Source organism: Culex quinquefasciatus, chromosome 3, assembly GCF_015732765.1.
Source record: "Culex quinquefasciatus strain JHB chromosome 3, VPISU_Cqui_1.0_pri_paternal, whole genome shotgun sequence".
Lineage (NCBI taxonomy): Eukaryota > Metazoa > Arthropoda > Insecta > Diptera > Culicidae > Culex > Culex quinquefasciatus.
In genome coordinates, this window is record NC_051863.1 from 5879785 (window position 1) to 5894993 (window position 15209).

Here is a 15209-nt window from a genome sequence, read left to right on the forward strand (position 1 = left end):
TCAAAATTATTCACGAATTCGCTTGTTTGTTTTCAACTGGTATGCAGAATTTGTAGATTTTTTGGTTTTCTTAGTAAAATAAACAAAGTTCAAACGATTTGTTGTTTGAAAATGCATTTGGTTTCAAAAAAAATAGTAAGAAATTTTAAAAATCTAGCCTAACATATGAAAAGGGCGTATGAAACTTTGAAATGCCGTTTTGACGGTGTCTGGACCAAAAAGCCTATGTCTGGAAATATTTTTATCGGATTCCCCGGACATTTTTACATAACATACTAAAAAATGTGAGGAGTTCATTAACTCATTAACAGGATTCCATGATATGATTTTTTGAAAATAAAACTTTTCTTTTGCGTATAAGACAATTGAAATCGGTTAAAATGGCGAGGAGTTATGATTTTTCGAAAAAAGTGGTTTTTGCGAAAATTGAAGAAAATGGCCAGTTTTCAGACCACCCTAACACGGCGTAGGTCACCCTAATGGCCAAACAAAACAATACGGGTCAAATTATTTCAGCCAGGGAACCCCCAGAAAAATTTTGAGCCCGATCCGAGCACTTTTGTTTTTTTTCATGCTGTTTTCGTGGGGAATTGCTGTATTAAAACAACGATAAAGAAAGAACTATCGTTATCGTTATCGAATCTCGATAATTTTATCTTCATCAACCTTGACCATTTGTTATTCTAAATTGGAAATGTAATCGAATTCAAAATTAAATTCAATTACATAACAGCATTTAAAAAAGCCACTTCAAACATTGATTGAAAATTTACTCTCTATAACCCAACCCCGCCTCCAGACGGGCTTCAATTTAAAAATTCACCAAAAACTTATTTTTTAACCAATTTTTGATCTTTTAAAAGCATTGGAAATAAGAACTCTTAAAATTTTAGAAAATAGTAGAGTTGAAGTTTTTGTTTTGGCAATGTTTTTTTTAAAACGTAATTTTTTAGGGGTCAACTTTGGCTGCTTTTTTACTAACTTGTCGTATATTTTAAGTAAAAAGAAGTATGCAGTAATTTTTGCTGGGTCCTAGACTATGCCTCTAAGCATTTTTTGTTTTACACTTTAAATGATAATGGTGCCATTATTTAGCAGAAATGTAAAAAAAACGAGCTAAAAAAATTTTTTGTTTTACACTTTAAATGATAATAGTGCCATTATTTAGCAGAAATGTAAAAAAAACAAGCTAAAAAAATGAAAAAAAACCTGAAAAATTTAGAGAAGCAAAATGCAATGATGGGAGGTTATAGACTAGGCCAAATACTACCAAAAACAAAGATAAACTAAACAAGATAAATGAAAATTTAAATTCTAAAAATAGAACTAGAAAAACATAAAACAAGAGAAGTAAAGTTTTATGTAGAACAAAAGTTGCTCAAAATTACCTCTTGAACACGGGAATAATAAAAAAACTAACTTAATCCACCTATGTGGTTGGAGCCTTCCTCACTTTTTACCAACAATGGGTAATATGAGTGGTTTGGACACATACTTCAGCTATATTTTTAGATCCAAAAAAATAAGTACACAGATATAACTTGAGTGGTAATAACTCGATACAGGATTGCCAGTTCTTCAATGTTTTGGACTCGTTAGAAAGGTCTTTCAATTACCTAACCAACGATGGGTCGGATGATGGATCCGGACATCGTTTACATACATTTAAGGGAGATCCGGCATCGATAAAGTATAAATATATCACTTAAGAGGTCATAACTCGAGACAGGGTTGCCAGATCTTCAATGTTGTGGACTCGTTGGAAAGGTCTTTCAATTACCTAACCAACGATATGTCGGATGATGGATCCGGACATCGTTTATATACATTTAAGTGAGATCCGGCATCAAAAAAGTCCAAATATATCACTTAAGTGGTCATAACTCGAGACAGGGTTGCCAGATCTTCAATGTTGTGGACTCGTTGGAAAGGTCTTTCAATTACCTAACCAACGATATGTCGGATGATGGATCCGGACATCGTTTATATACATTTAAGTGAGATCCGGCATCAAAAAAGTCCAAATATATCACTTAAGTGGTCATAACTCGAGACAGGGTTGCCAGATCTTCAATGTTGTGGACTCGTTAGAAAGGTCTTTCAATTACCTAATCAACGATTGGTCAGATTATGGATCCGGACATCGTTTACATACATTTAAGTGAGATCCGGCATCGAAAAAGTACAAATATATCACTTAAGAGGTCATAACTTGAGACAGGGTTGCCAGATCTTCAATGTTGTGGACTCGTTGGAAAGGTCTTTCAATTACCTAACCAACGATATGTCGGATGATGGATCCGGACATCGTTTACATACATTTAAGGAGATCCGGCATCGATAAAGTATAAATATATCACTTAAGAGGTCATAACTCGAGACAGGGTTGCCAGATTTTCAATGTTGTGGACTCGTTGGAAAGGTCTTTCAATTACCTAACCAACGATATGTCGGATGATGGATCCGGACATCGTTTATATACATTTAAGTGAGATCCGGCATCAAAAAAGTCCAAATATATCACTTAAGTGGTCATAACTCGAGACAGGGTTGCCAGATCTTCAATGTTGTGGACTCGTTAGAAAGGTCTTTCAATTACCTAATCAACGATTGGTCAGATTATGGATCCGGACATCGTTTACATACATTTAAGTGAGATCCGGCATCGAAAAAGTACAAATATATCACTTAAGAGGTCATAACTTGAGACAGGGTTGCCAGATCTTCAATGTTGTGGACTCGTTGGAAAGGTCTTTCAATTACCTAACCAACGATATGTCGGATGATGGATCCGGACATCGTTTACATACATTTAAGGGAGATCCGGCATCGATAAAGTATAAATATATCACTTAAGAGGTCATAACTCGAGACAGGGTTGCCAGATTTTCAATGTTGTGGACTCGTTGGAAAGGTCTTTCAATTACCTAACCAACGATATGTCGGATGATGGATCCGGACATCGTTTATATACATTTAAGTGAGATCCGGCATCAAAAAAGTCCAAATATATCACTTAAGTGGTCATAACTCGAGACAGGGTTGCCAGATCTTCAATGTTGTGGACTCGTTAGAAAGGTCTTTCAATTACCTAATCAACGATTGGTCAGATTATGGATCCGGACATCGTTTACATACATTTAAGTGAGATCCGGCATCGAAAAAGTACAAATATATCACTTAAGAGGTCATAACTCGAGACAGGGTTGCCAGATCTTCAATGTTGTGGACTCGTTGGAAAGGCCTTTCAATTAACTAACCAACGATGGGTCGGATGATGGATCCGGACATCGTTTACATACATTTAAGTGAGATCCGGCATCGAAAAAGTACAAATATATCGATTAAGAGGTCATAACTCGAGACAGGGTTGCCAGATCTTCAATGTTGTGGACTCGTTGGAAAGGTCTTTCAATTACCCAACCAACGATATGTCGGATGATGGATCCGGACATCGTTTATATACATTTAAGTGAGATCCGGCATCAAAAAAGTCCAAACATATCACTTAAGTGGTCATAACTCGAGACAGGGTTGCCAGATCTTCAACGTTTTGGACTCGTTAGAAAGGTCTTCCAACCTAACCAACGATGGGTCGGATGATGGATCCGGACATCGTTTACATACATTTAAGTGAGATCCGGATATATGTGAAAACACATTTTTATACATAACTTTTGAACTAGTTATCGAAACTTCAAACAATTCAATAGCGATGTATGGGACCCTAAACCAAGTAGAATGCAACTGGTTTGGTCAAAATCGGTTCAGGCAGTTCTGAGAAAACTCAGTGAGAATTTTGGTCACATACATACATACACACACACATACACACACACATACACACACACATACATACACACATACACACACACAGACATTTGTTCAGTTTTCGATTCTGAGTCGATATGTATACATGAAGGTGGGTCTTCGAGCTTTTAATAAAAAGTTCATTTTTAGAGCAGGATTATAGCCTTACCTCAGAGAGGAAGGCAAAAAATCGAATAAAGATTGGCATTAGAGGGTTAAAATCAAGTACAATTTATTGTACCATTTTCGGTCATACAGATTGACTTTCAAAGAAAAGGGGCCGTCTTAAAGAACCTTTTTCTTTGCTTCGCGGCATAAAACAACTGCAATCCCTAGGTATCTCTTCTATATTTGTAAAGAAAATCATCATCGAAACAACACGGAACGCCCTCCTTCCGAGAAGCTTCAACGAGAAAACCCCAACTTTGCCGAGAGTACCTTCGCAAAAGTATAGAATCGTTCACCGTAACGGGCAAGACACAGCAGATCTTCCCGGAAGTGTCAAGACCCAGACCGAGTGTCCATCGGGATTCGCTGTCCCTTCTCCGAATGAACTAGAAATGGCTCGTGGTAAGATGCTGAGCGAGAATAAAAAAACTGGGTGACAAATCTTTCAACCGTGTCAACAATCATTCGAGCTGGGAAGTGAGAAAATGGACACATTCCATTTAATTCAGTTTTGCTGCAGTGTCATGCCAGCCGGATGTCAACGTCGTCCTCGCTTACGGGGAGAGGGGGGAAACGCATTCTTTCGACCTCATTGTCCGGGGGGACTTTTTTTTCTCTCGCAAAAAGCTCTCAAAGCACAAAAGCACGACGGAGAGAGCTTTTCGTGCGAAAAGGGAAACACACTTTTGACGAGTATTTGGGAAAAGCGGAAAATTAAACAGCAATCATTTGCAGATGATATTTTCGTGATTTCGACTGCCAAGTCAAAGATTCGTTGCCGTGGCATGTTTGACTGCCCGACGAAAAATTGCTATTTGGACAGCATTTTCATTTTGGGTTGCGAAAAAGGAACGGGGGAAATTATTTACGTTTCCGCTTTATTACGGATTTGTACTCGAATTCTGGTGGCTCGTTTTTTTCCAGATAAAACAGTTGCGCTCCACTGTTGGGGCAGCAAATTTGATTTAAATTTGGCAGAAATCAGTTTGATTGAAAGAGAAATTTGTAAATAACGCATTTTTTTTAAATCCACCAACCTGTAACGTCCAGCAGAATCGCCAGGTTGATCTTCGGTTCCGTGTTGACCTGGCACTCGTAGATGCCGCTGTCCTTCTGCTGGGCGTACTCAATTTTGAGGTCCCAGTCGTCCGAGTCCGGCGGATGGAGCACCGAGAACCGTTGATCGCCGGTGTACGTGTGAATGTCCGACGTCAAAATGTGGAGGTCCCGTTTGCGCATCCAGGACACCTGCAAAGAAGTGGGAGAGAGAAAGAAGGAAGCAATAAAAATAATTAAATTATTATAATAAAAATATCATTCACGGTTCGCGGAACTCCAGCGCGTCCAAACTCATTCCAGCGTAGAGTGGCGAGTAATTCAATCAAAGCTGAAAAATTCAATCCATTTCATTAAATTCTGACCATTCGAATGCACTTCAGTGGAATAAAACATGTGCACACACATTATGATTAAAAATTAAGCGCGAGAATACGTGTGTCACTTTTGCAGCATCAGCAACGATGATGACGACGAGAAAAAGCTGTCACTTGCCACTTGCCAGACGGTGGTTTTCAGCTGTCCCGATGTCACCGTCATAATTGGGCGGGAAGGTGGTTTCCATGCAATGGGAACAGATAATGTGTGATACAAGTGAACAAAAAAAAAATCAGGAATTGAAATCTGTGTACAAAATAAAAAAAAACTTACAAAGGAACTCAAATAAATTTTTAAATGATTCATGGCTTGTAAAAACAACAACAGATATTTGTTTAAAATGAACATTTTTTTTTCAGAAAATTATTACTGTTAAGTTTTCTATAATCCATGAATACAAAAAAAAATTGTTTTAAAATACAGGTTTATAACTCCTGGTTTATCTTTGTTCGATTGAATCTTAAATTGAGCAATTCTCTACCTAAACCGGAAATGGATTTTATTTGTATTTTTTTATTTGGCTCAAACTTTGTGGGGCCTCCCCTATGACTAAAGAAGCTATTTTGTGTCATTGGTTCACCCATACAAGTCTCCATACAATTTTGGCTGCTGTCCATACAAAAATGGTATGTAAATATTCCAACAGTTGTAACTTTTGAATGAATTTTCTGATCAATTTGGTGTCTTCGGCAAAGTTGTAGGTATTGTTGAGGTCTATTGAGAAAAAACAGGTACACGGGAAAAAAAATTGCAGAATTTTTAATCAATTTTTTTTCACTAAAACTCAATTTCCCAAAATACGTATTTTTTGATTTTTGAGATTTTTGATATGTTTTAGGGGACTAAAACCCGCAATTTTTGAGCCATAGAGAAACATAGTCAAAAAATCTGCCACCGAGTTATGATTTTTTGAAAAACTAGTGATTTTTTGAAAAAATCAAAATTTCATACAAAAACAAATTTGAACTTTTTTTAATGCAAAATTGATTATGCAATCGAAAACCACTTTACAGATTTTTTGATAAAGGGCTCCGTTTTGAAGATATAGCCACCGAAAGTTTGATTTTAGCGAAATATTAGCAGTTTTTCGATTTTAAAAAATAGTGACTTTGAGTGACCATTTCTAAAAAAAAAATCTGAAAAGTTCAGAAAATTTGCTATAAAATTGTCTAAGAGACATTGAAGATTGGACCTCGGGTTGCTGAGATAGAACCGCTTTAAGAAAAAGAAACAGGAAAATTGCAGATTTCTTAGTCTCACCAAAACAACCCACCATTTTCTAATGTCGATATCTCAGCAAGTAATGGTCCGATTTTCAATGTCAATACATGAAACATTCGTGAAATTTTCCGATCATTTCGAAAAAAATATTTTGAAATTTTTTAAATTAAGACTAATATTTTAAAAAGGGCCAAACATAGAATATTACGCCCATTTCAAATGCTAGTCCTGATTTAAAAAATTTTAAAATATTTTTTTCGGAAAATTTCACGAATGTTTCATATCATAACATTGGAAATCGAACCATTAGTTGCTGAGATATCGACATTAGAAAATGGTGGGTTGTTTTGGTGAGACTAAGAAAACTTATCTATCTCTATCTATATCTATCTGAGCAACCCGAGGTTCTGAACTTTTCAGAAAAAATATTCTTAGAAATGGTCACTCATGATCACTATTTTTAAAAATCGAAAAACTGCATATATTTCGCTAAAATCTAACTTTTGGTGGCTATATCTTGAAAACGGAGCCCTTTATCAAAAAATCTGTAAAGTACTTTTCGATTGCAAATTCAATTTTGCATTAAAAAAAATCAAATTTGTTTTTGCATGAAATTTCCATTTTTCCAGAAATCACTAGTTTTTCAAAAATTCATAACTCGGCGGCAGATTTTTTGACCATGTTTCTCTATGGCTCAAAAGTTGTGGGTTTTAGTCCCATAAAACATATAAAAAATCTCGAATATAAAAAATACGTTTTTGGAAATTTTGTTTTAGTGAAAAAAGTGGATTAAAAATTCTGCGACTTTTTTTCCGTGTACCTATTTTTTTCTCAATAGACCTCAACACTATCTACTCTACAACTTTGCCCAAGACACCAAATTGATCAGAAAATTCATTCAAAAGTTACAACTGTTTGAATATTTACATACCATTTTTGTATGGACAGCAGCCAAAATTGTATGAAGACGTGTATGGGTGAACCAATGACGCAAAATAGCTTATTTGGTCATAGGGAAGGCCCCCACAAAGTTTAAGTCAAATCAAAAAACACAAAAAATAAAAATTATCGAAATCGGCCGATTTCGTAGAGAGTTGCTTAATTATATGTTGCATTCAAGGACACCGACATCGAGGGGAAACGCAAAATGTATTTTTTTCAACACTTTGTTTTTTTTTGTAAAATCGCAATAATTCGTGATCAGGGATGGAATAATCGCGAAAAAACTTATTTTGCTTGCGAACTTTCTTCACCCGCGAAAGAGAGAGGAGACAAATCACGCAAAATAAAATCGCTCCCGAAATTCTCCAAGAAAATCAATCTGCTGATAATTTTTTTGTGAATTTCCTTGTTAGCACCACTCAAAAATATTTATAAAAAAAAAATATTTTTTCACCTTCTACAAAATGTGACAGGTCATTTCACGACGTGTGACGTTACACTGGCAAGTGTAATAGTGAAAAAGATGTTCCGTCGAATAATCAAGATGATGATTTTTTCAATTCTTTTTACCGATCTTTCGGGCGCGAAAGAGAAGAGCCATGCTCCCTTGGGATTTTTTCTCTTGATGAGCATCCAAAGATTTTCTTTTGATGATGATTATCCCATTGCTGCTCGTGATGTTTACAAGCAAACCCATTATGTTTATATATCAAATTTTTTTAATTGTCTGCTCTACAACTTTGCAGAACATTGTTACACTTTAAAATGTAACTCTGCAAAGTTAGAAAAAAAACACGTAATTTTAAAATGAACAATTTTGTTCTAAATAAAAAATGACCCTTCTGGGTCAATGTAGATTCGAAAAAAACATTAAATTTCCCATAAAATGACATGTTCCAAAAATTTTTACAGTCGAGTAACGGAAAATGGGAGAATTTTTAAAACTTTTTTAGTGTTTTTTTCGATGAAAAATACGTTTTTTCGGAATTCTGAGTACGCCATCAAATCGGGCGCCTAATTTTACATAAAATTCCCTTAAACACCAAATTTCTACATCTTCACGGTTGCGAGCTACAAATCACTTAAAAACGTGTCTTAGTTAAAAAACTGAAAAATGAAAGGGGTCGTACCGCCCCACCGTCACGAAATATCAAAAAATGGACCTCAGATTCGTGATCAGGAACCAAAATAACCCCTTAGAGCAAAATTTCACACAAATCGAAGAGGGGTCGGGGCAACTTTTTCCGATTTCGTGTGAGTTGGTAAAGAATTTCCCATGAGTAAAACATAAAAAAAGAAACTAAATTTAATTTTTTTAAGGTTTTGACAATTTTGACTTCTAATTCAATTAATTTTTTTTTAGGAATTCGATTGATAATGGTGTCATACAAGCAGGCTACCGTTTTCAATAAATTACATTTTGCAAATTTTGCATTTTTTGAAATATTAAAAAAATGTCAAAACGAATCAAGAACTCAAAGGTTAATTTTTTTTCGTAATCTTGAATAATTCAAAGCAATTTGAAGAATGACGAGTTAAAAAATATTCAATGTTTATTTTTCTACACTTTTTTTCATTTTTTTGAGTTTAAATCATTTTGAAATGTTTTGTAAAATATTTGAATAAAGGTGCATAACAACGCCAAAAATATTGATTTTTTTAAAATTGTTGTGTTGAGGAAATTAAATTTAATACAAACTTTGATCGACGATTTTTTTTATGTTTTCATGTTAAAAATATCAGGGTATTTAATTTCAATCGACAAAAACAATTACAATACAATTTTTATCAAAAAAATAAAATTAATCAAGTTAACAAATCTTTCAAAGTTATCTTTATTTTCTTTCTTAAAATCAAGATTTGTGAATCATATTTGCAACACTAGTTTATTTATTTGTTTACTTAAAAACACAATTTTCGATAGATGTCATGACTGTAAATTGATTTATTTGAATTTTAGACAAAGATACAGACATACACAGACTTTTTCACAGACATTTTTAAAAATCATGAGGCATCCCTGCTCCTGACAGACCTCAGAGCAAGTCAGAAAAATACGGCTTAGTTTACGCGAATAAAGTCTTTTTGTATTAAATAGTTTTGTTCTTTGTAATCTGAGTGTTTTAATTTGTATTTTCCGGGAAAGAAAGGACGACAGGATCAACAGACGTTCTTAAATAATTCATTTAATGAAAAAATGTTTACTTTTTAAACTTTTTTCAAACATTAGATCCCGCCCGCCACTGCTTCAGAAAAATCAGATCTGGCCCGCAAGGCCAAATGGGTTGGCCTCTCTGTTGTAAATCTTTTTAAAATCAGTAGCTTAGGCGATGAAAAAAAAAAAAATAAAATCGATAGTTCCCGTAGTTTTTAAGATACTACCAATAAAGAGGCAGAGACATAATAACATGAATAACCTTTAAGTGCTCATAACTTTTGATAGGGTTCGTTCATTTTTCGAGTGATTTATAGGCTTTCTTCAGTAAGGAGAGGAAGGCAAAATAGCATTAACATTAACTGACGGGATTCAAACCCAGTACCAACAGAGAGGACTGGTACCTTAGCCTGTTCGACCATCAGACCGATGAAGAAGAGTTTACGAGTTTGAAATTTCGGTCAAGTGGGTTCCTTAACTGATGGACTACATATTTTAGAGTGTAATAATACATGAAATTTCATTAAATAATGCAAAACTTAGGCCTTTTACACGCAGCTGAATGTTATTTTTTTTTTGATGTTTAGGAATTGATAGTTGGGATTAGCTGAACTAAAATTCTCATCATCATTGCCGCCCGCTGCCATCTCACCATGATAAGGAAAGGGATTTGACAGACGGGAAGTGTTGATACTTTTTTAAAGGGGATAAGGGAAAATCTCCACGGTCAAAAATCGCTTCGCTCTTTCCACAGAACTACAAAACCAAAATTATACATTAAGCAACTATAATTTCACAGATCAAGAGCAATTGAAGAATGGTTGAGTTTTATTGGTGTTTCAATGGAACCATGGAACACGAGCAACTTGATTCCTGAAATTATGTTTTGCCTTGCGAAACTAGGCAACAGAAATCACTCCATATTACATTGACCCAAGCAGGAAACTGAGGCTGTCTGGTTAATGCAATTTCTGTAATCATAGTTCCAGCAACAGAATATTCCGATACCATGGCTGATTTCAGATGTCGAACTCAAGACACTTATTTTGGTGAAAAGGACAATTCAATGTCAGTCAACATTGTTTTAAATGATGCTGAGGAAGCCAAATAAATGATTTGTAGACAACAACACGCTTGAAATTGTGATTTTATTGAATTTTTCATCAAAAACCCTTCAGAGGGTCCACTATAGGAAAGGGGTCCACCAATGGATAACGCACCCTAAATTGAGTGTCAAAATTAGAAAAATAATCTTGAGATTAAATTTTTAGATATAACAAAACATTTATATGTTCTATTTATGCTTTTTACAAAAAAAAATGGCTTATTCATCGTTTTGTTTGGATTTTGCCTTTATATTTTTTCACATTTAAAAATTCCTTATCATTTCTATATTCATATTTTCAGAATCAATGATTTATGTAGAAAAAATGTGCATAAAGACTATCAAATCAAATTATTCGCTTTACAGCATTGCCTTGGCGTTCTCGATTGCGAGATTCCTACTCGAAACTAGGTGTCCGAAGGCTTGATTGTTGAGACAATTGCAAACCTCTTTTTACACCTAGCAAGTAGACTAAAAGACACTAAATTTAAACTTTTTTTAAGAACAACTTTTCAATTATAAAGTTTTGCTGGAAAAAAAGCATTAAAAAATCAAATTATTCATGTCGAAAATAAAGATCGTTGCTATTTTTTTTAAATACCAAAAATAATCATAATACGTCAAGAAATCCGATCGATAGATTTGTTTTTTTTAATAAGAAATTTTAAGAAAGACGAATAAAAAGCTTCCGGAAGTATATTTTTCTACACTGTTTTAAAATTCGTGTCATAAAAACCATTTTGAAATGTGTTTTTTTTAATATTTGAATAAAGATGCACAACAACGCAACAATTGTTTTTTCGTAAAGATGATTTGAATCCAAATTTCGAATCAATAAATTTTATCATTTTTTGTTGATTTTTCAAACTTTGAAAAAACTTGCAACGATGAAATTAGATTTTTTTAGTCAATAATATCAGCATATTTAATTTCAATCGACAAAACAATTACAATACGATTTCAATCAAAATAAATAAAAATAAAATAAATAAACACATAATTGAAAATTATTTTTGTTTTTCTTTCTTAAAATCAGGATATATGAATTTTATTTGCAACACTACTTTATTTATTTATTTACTTGAAACAACCTTACAAAATAAACTTTATGAAAAAAAAGTTTACTTTTAGTAACGGCCCACCACTGCATCAGAAAAATCAGATCTGGCCCACAGGGTCAGAAGGTTGGGCACCCCTGATCTAATCAAACCCTAGCGCAGTCAATTTTTCGAAGGAATTCTAAAAAAAGGCTAGCCGTCTAATTTCAGCACATTTCCATTTCTGAGAAATATTTATAATATTTATTTTCACCGATTAAATTCAACATAATAACACATTTTAATTTCACCACACAAACTACCATCACACAGGGGTCAAATCGTGTTGCTTGAACTTAATTACTCCACCGCTCACCCTCACACACCACCGAACCCCAGCGACGACGACCATGTGTGAGGTCGAAGATTAATGCCTCACCGAAATTAAACTTTGCCAAGTCCAATCAAAATTTCAATTTCCACCAAATTCAGCCACTGCTTACGCTCTCACCAGAGATTAATTAAATCTCTGCCAACCAACCAACGACGACGACGTTCCTGACGTGAACCACGTGAGCCTTTTGTGGAAGTGGAAAAGGAACATGTTTGCTGCGGAAAGTTTGTCACCCCCCTGGAAAAAAAAGGATTATAGTAGTTTTAAACTGTGGATCCAAGCAGCGAGCTCGAAGGTCGACAAAGTGACACACTTTAACTTTGAAACACTGGGTTTGAGGTGCCGTGATGTATTGTGTGAACGACGGGAGGCGAAATTTAATTAATCAAACAAGCCTGGTTTGGCACACTTTGAGCAACTTATGGTTGAAGCGAGAGAGAGAGAGAGAGAGAGAGAGAGAGAGAGAGGGGAAAAAACAGCCAACCGTGCAAAGTTGTTATGAAAATTAATGAAAATATTTTTCGACATCACTGTAATAAGCTTATATACATTCAAAGTAGGGATGGGAAAGGTGGGTGGGGGCACTGTCACAGGGATAAAAACTTGGAAAGTTAACGCAACACCGGATGCTATGAACCAGAAAAAGTGGGAGTGCTCTTTCCATTTTCCGAGCTTTGAAGTGATGATGCTGCATACATGCATGATTTATGCTGCACTAGCAGCTTCCGGGCCAAACTGTCGACTACGTCAACGGCACGACGTCGAGTCCCATATGTCGGCTTATGGCCGGCGGAACACTTTTGTTGATGCACGGAGGGAAAAAAATAGTCAAATTTTAAGCTTTTTCTCCTACAAAAAATGAATAGGATGTTACAGAAAAACAATTCTCAAAGAAAAATTGAAACTTTGACCCTTAAAACACTCAAATTACCCACAGTGCCTCGATCAAAAAGCTCCCACTCACAGGCACGGGCAAGAGGGACCCGCTGTTAGTGTGATAAAAGCCACGTTATGATGTTGTTAATCCGTTCTCCTCGCTATGGGGGGGCTTGACTGCAGCTCAAATGAACCTGACACTAATCCCGCAGGGGCTGGTGGAAATTACAACACAACACTACAACACTACGCTTCCGGAACATGTGACGGAATCTAGGTCTGGTTGGGGTTGGTGGAGGAGAGTAACGTTAAAGTGTCGAAAAATTTTAGTATTGGATTGGTTTACAAAACAACGCCAATCAATACTTGATATATCAATATCTAATAATTTGTATTACAAAATTAAAGTCTTTTGCTTTGATTTCATGGTATTGGTTGTGAACAAACGTTGGCAGTAACTCTATGGCCAAACATACAGAAATGAATTGGGGGACACCCTTTGGCATCATTCCTTAGACCAGTGGTCCTCATCAAGCTCAAACCCGCGGGCCACTTTAGCAATTTGCTCCAGCTCCGCGGGCCGCATGTGAAAATATAGTTCAAAATTACTTAAAGTTGTAGAATTTTAGAAATTTGATAGATCAAATTTGTCTTTAAATTTTTTATTTGATTTTGAAATGTAATAAATGATTTTCTAATTAAAAAATAAATCACCGAGAAAAAAATATACAGTGCAACATAAAATATCCACATTTAAACTTTACACTTTTAAAATTAAATTATTGTTGTTTCTTACATATTTTTTAAGTTGGGTGTACTTATTTGGATTGAAATTTTAAAATAGCTTGAAACATTTTGCAATTTTTTACTATGTTTTCTGTTTAAATGAATTTTGAAACTAACATTTTCCAGACATATGCATAAATTTTTGTTTTTGCTTTGAAATCATGATTGTGTTTTATTTTTTTTAAATGAGGATTTTTTCGTTAAACATGTTTGAAAGATTATTTTTAATCATTATGGATGAGCTTAAAAAGTACTTTTTTGCAGTTCCGTCATAAAATTCCTTACTTTTCCTGTCATTTCCAAACGACAAAACAGCCTATTTTTCTCTCCCAACAATAACAGAATCGAATAGTAACCCTTATACATTAGAAACTCACTTTTGACAAAATTTCCACACAATTGACACTATTTCCCGGGAAAATATTCGAAATATCGAAAATATTGCCTTTCTTCATACATTTTTTTTGAATTTCTCTTACAAACTTCAAATTAGGCCGATGCAAATATTTAAAAAAGTTTTTGTCCCTCAGCCCTGGCCGAGGTCAAATGGGGGGCAAAAAAATAAAAAATACTTTTAAAAATATTTGTACCAGCCTTACAACAGCGACCCCTAAACCTTAATCGACTTGGGTCAAAATTGGCACAGATTCTTAAATTAAATATAGAAATCAAGCCAGGGGATGCACTTAGAATTTTCAAATATTTCCCATTTTCCTAAAAAGTTATCTAAATATTCGAAAATCTACACCTTGAGAACTACAGCTCTGATCAATTTGGTTTCTTGGGCAAAGTTGTAAGTTTTAATAAAAGGATAGTTCGAAAAAGAGATTAATTTAAAAAAAAAAACATTGCCTTGCTTTATGTTTCTTTTTGTAACATAATAAATTAATTTACGCAGAAATACTTTTTTTGGGAAGGAAAATAATTAAAAAAAAAACATTTGGCAGTGTTGCCAGTTTTTAATACATTATTATCTGGCATTGGCTGAACCGATTTTGCTCGTGTTGGTCTCATTCGATCGGGATCCTACAAAATTTGAAAAAAAAAAAATAATAAAGAAGTTCAAATTATGCTAAAAAGCCAAAGATATTGCAGATCTGACAACCCTATAGCTATTTTCGCAAGTTTTTTTTTTGCTTTTTGAAGAAACTGTTGAAACAATCAGATCAGTTTAGGTCTTGTTAACTTTGCATAACAATTTTACAGGAGCTAATACAAAAAGTGGGACTTTAACTGTTTTCTATTCAGAGTTATGACAATTTCCGTAAAAAAATCGAAGCA

At 34.6% G+C, this 15209-nt stretch overlaps 1 protein-coding gene across 5 annotated transcripts in view; it reads right to left on the reverse strand.

Annotated features, from left to right (window-relative positions):
- Positions 1-15209, reverse strand: part of LOC6050873 — a 461546-nt gene that overhangs the window by 123176 nt on the left and 323161 nt on the right. For all 5 annotated transcript variants that reach the window (XM_038266227.1, XM_038266230.1, XM_038266229.1 and 2 more), the window contains exon 5: positions 5016-5226. In XM_038266227.1, the coding sequence (XP_038122155.1) occupies positions 5016-5226 (211 nt within the window). The remainder of the gene's footprint in view (positions 1-5015; positions 5227-15209) is intronic.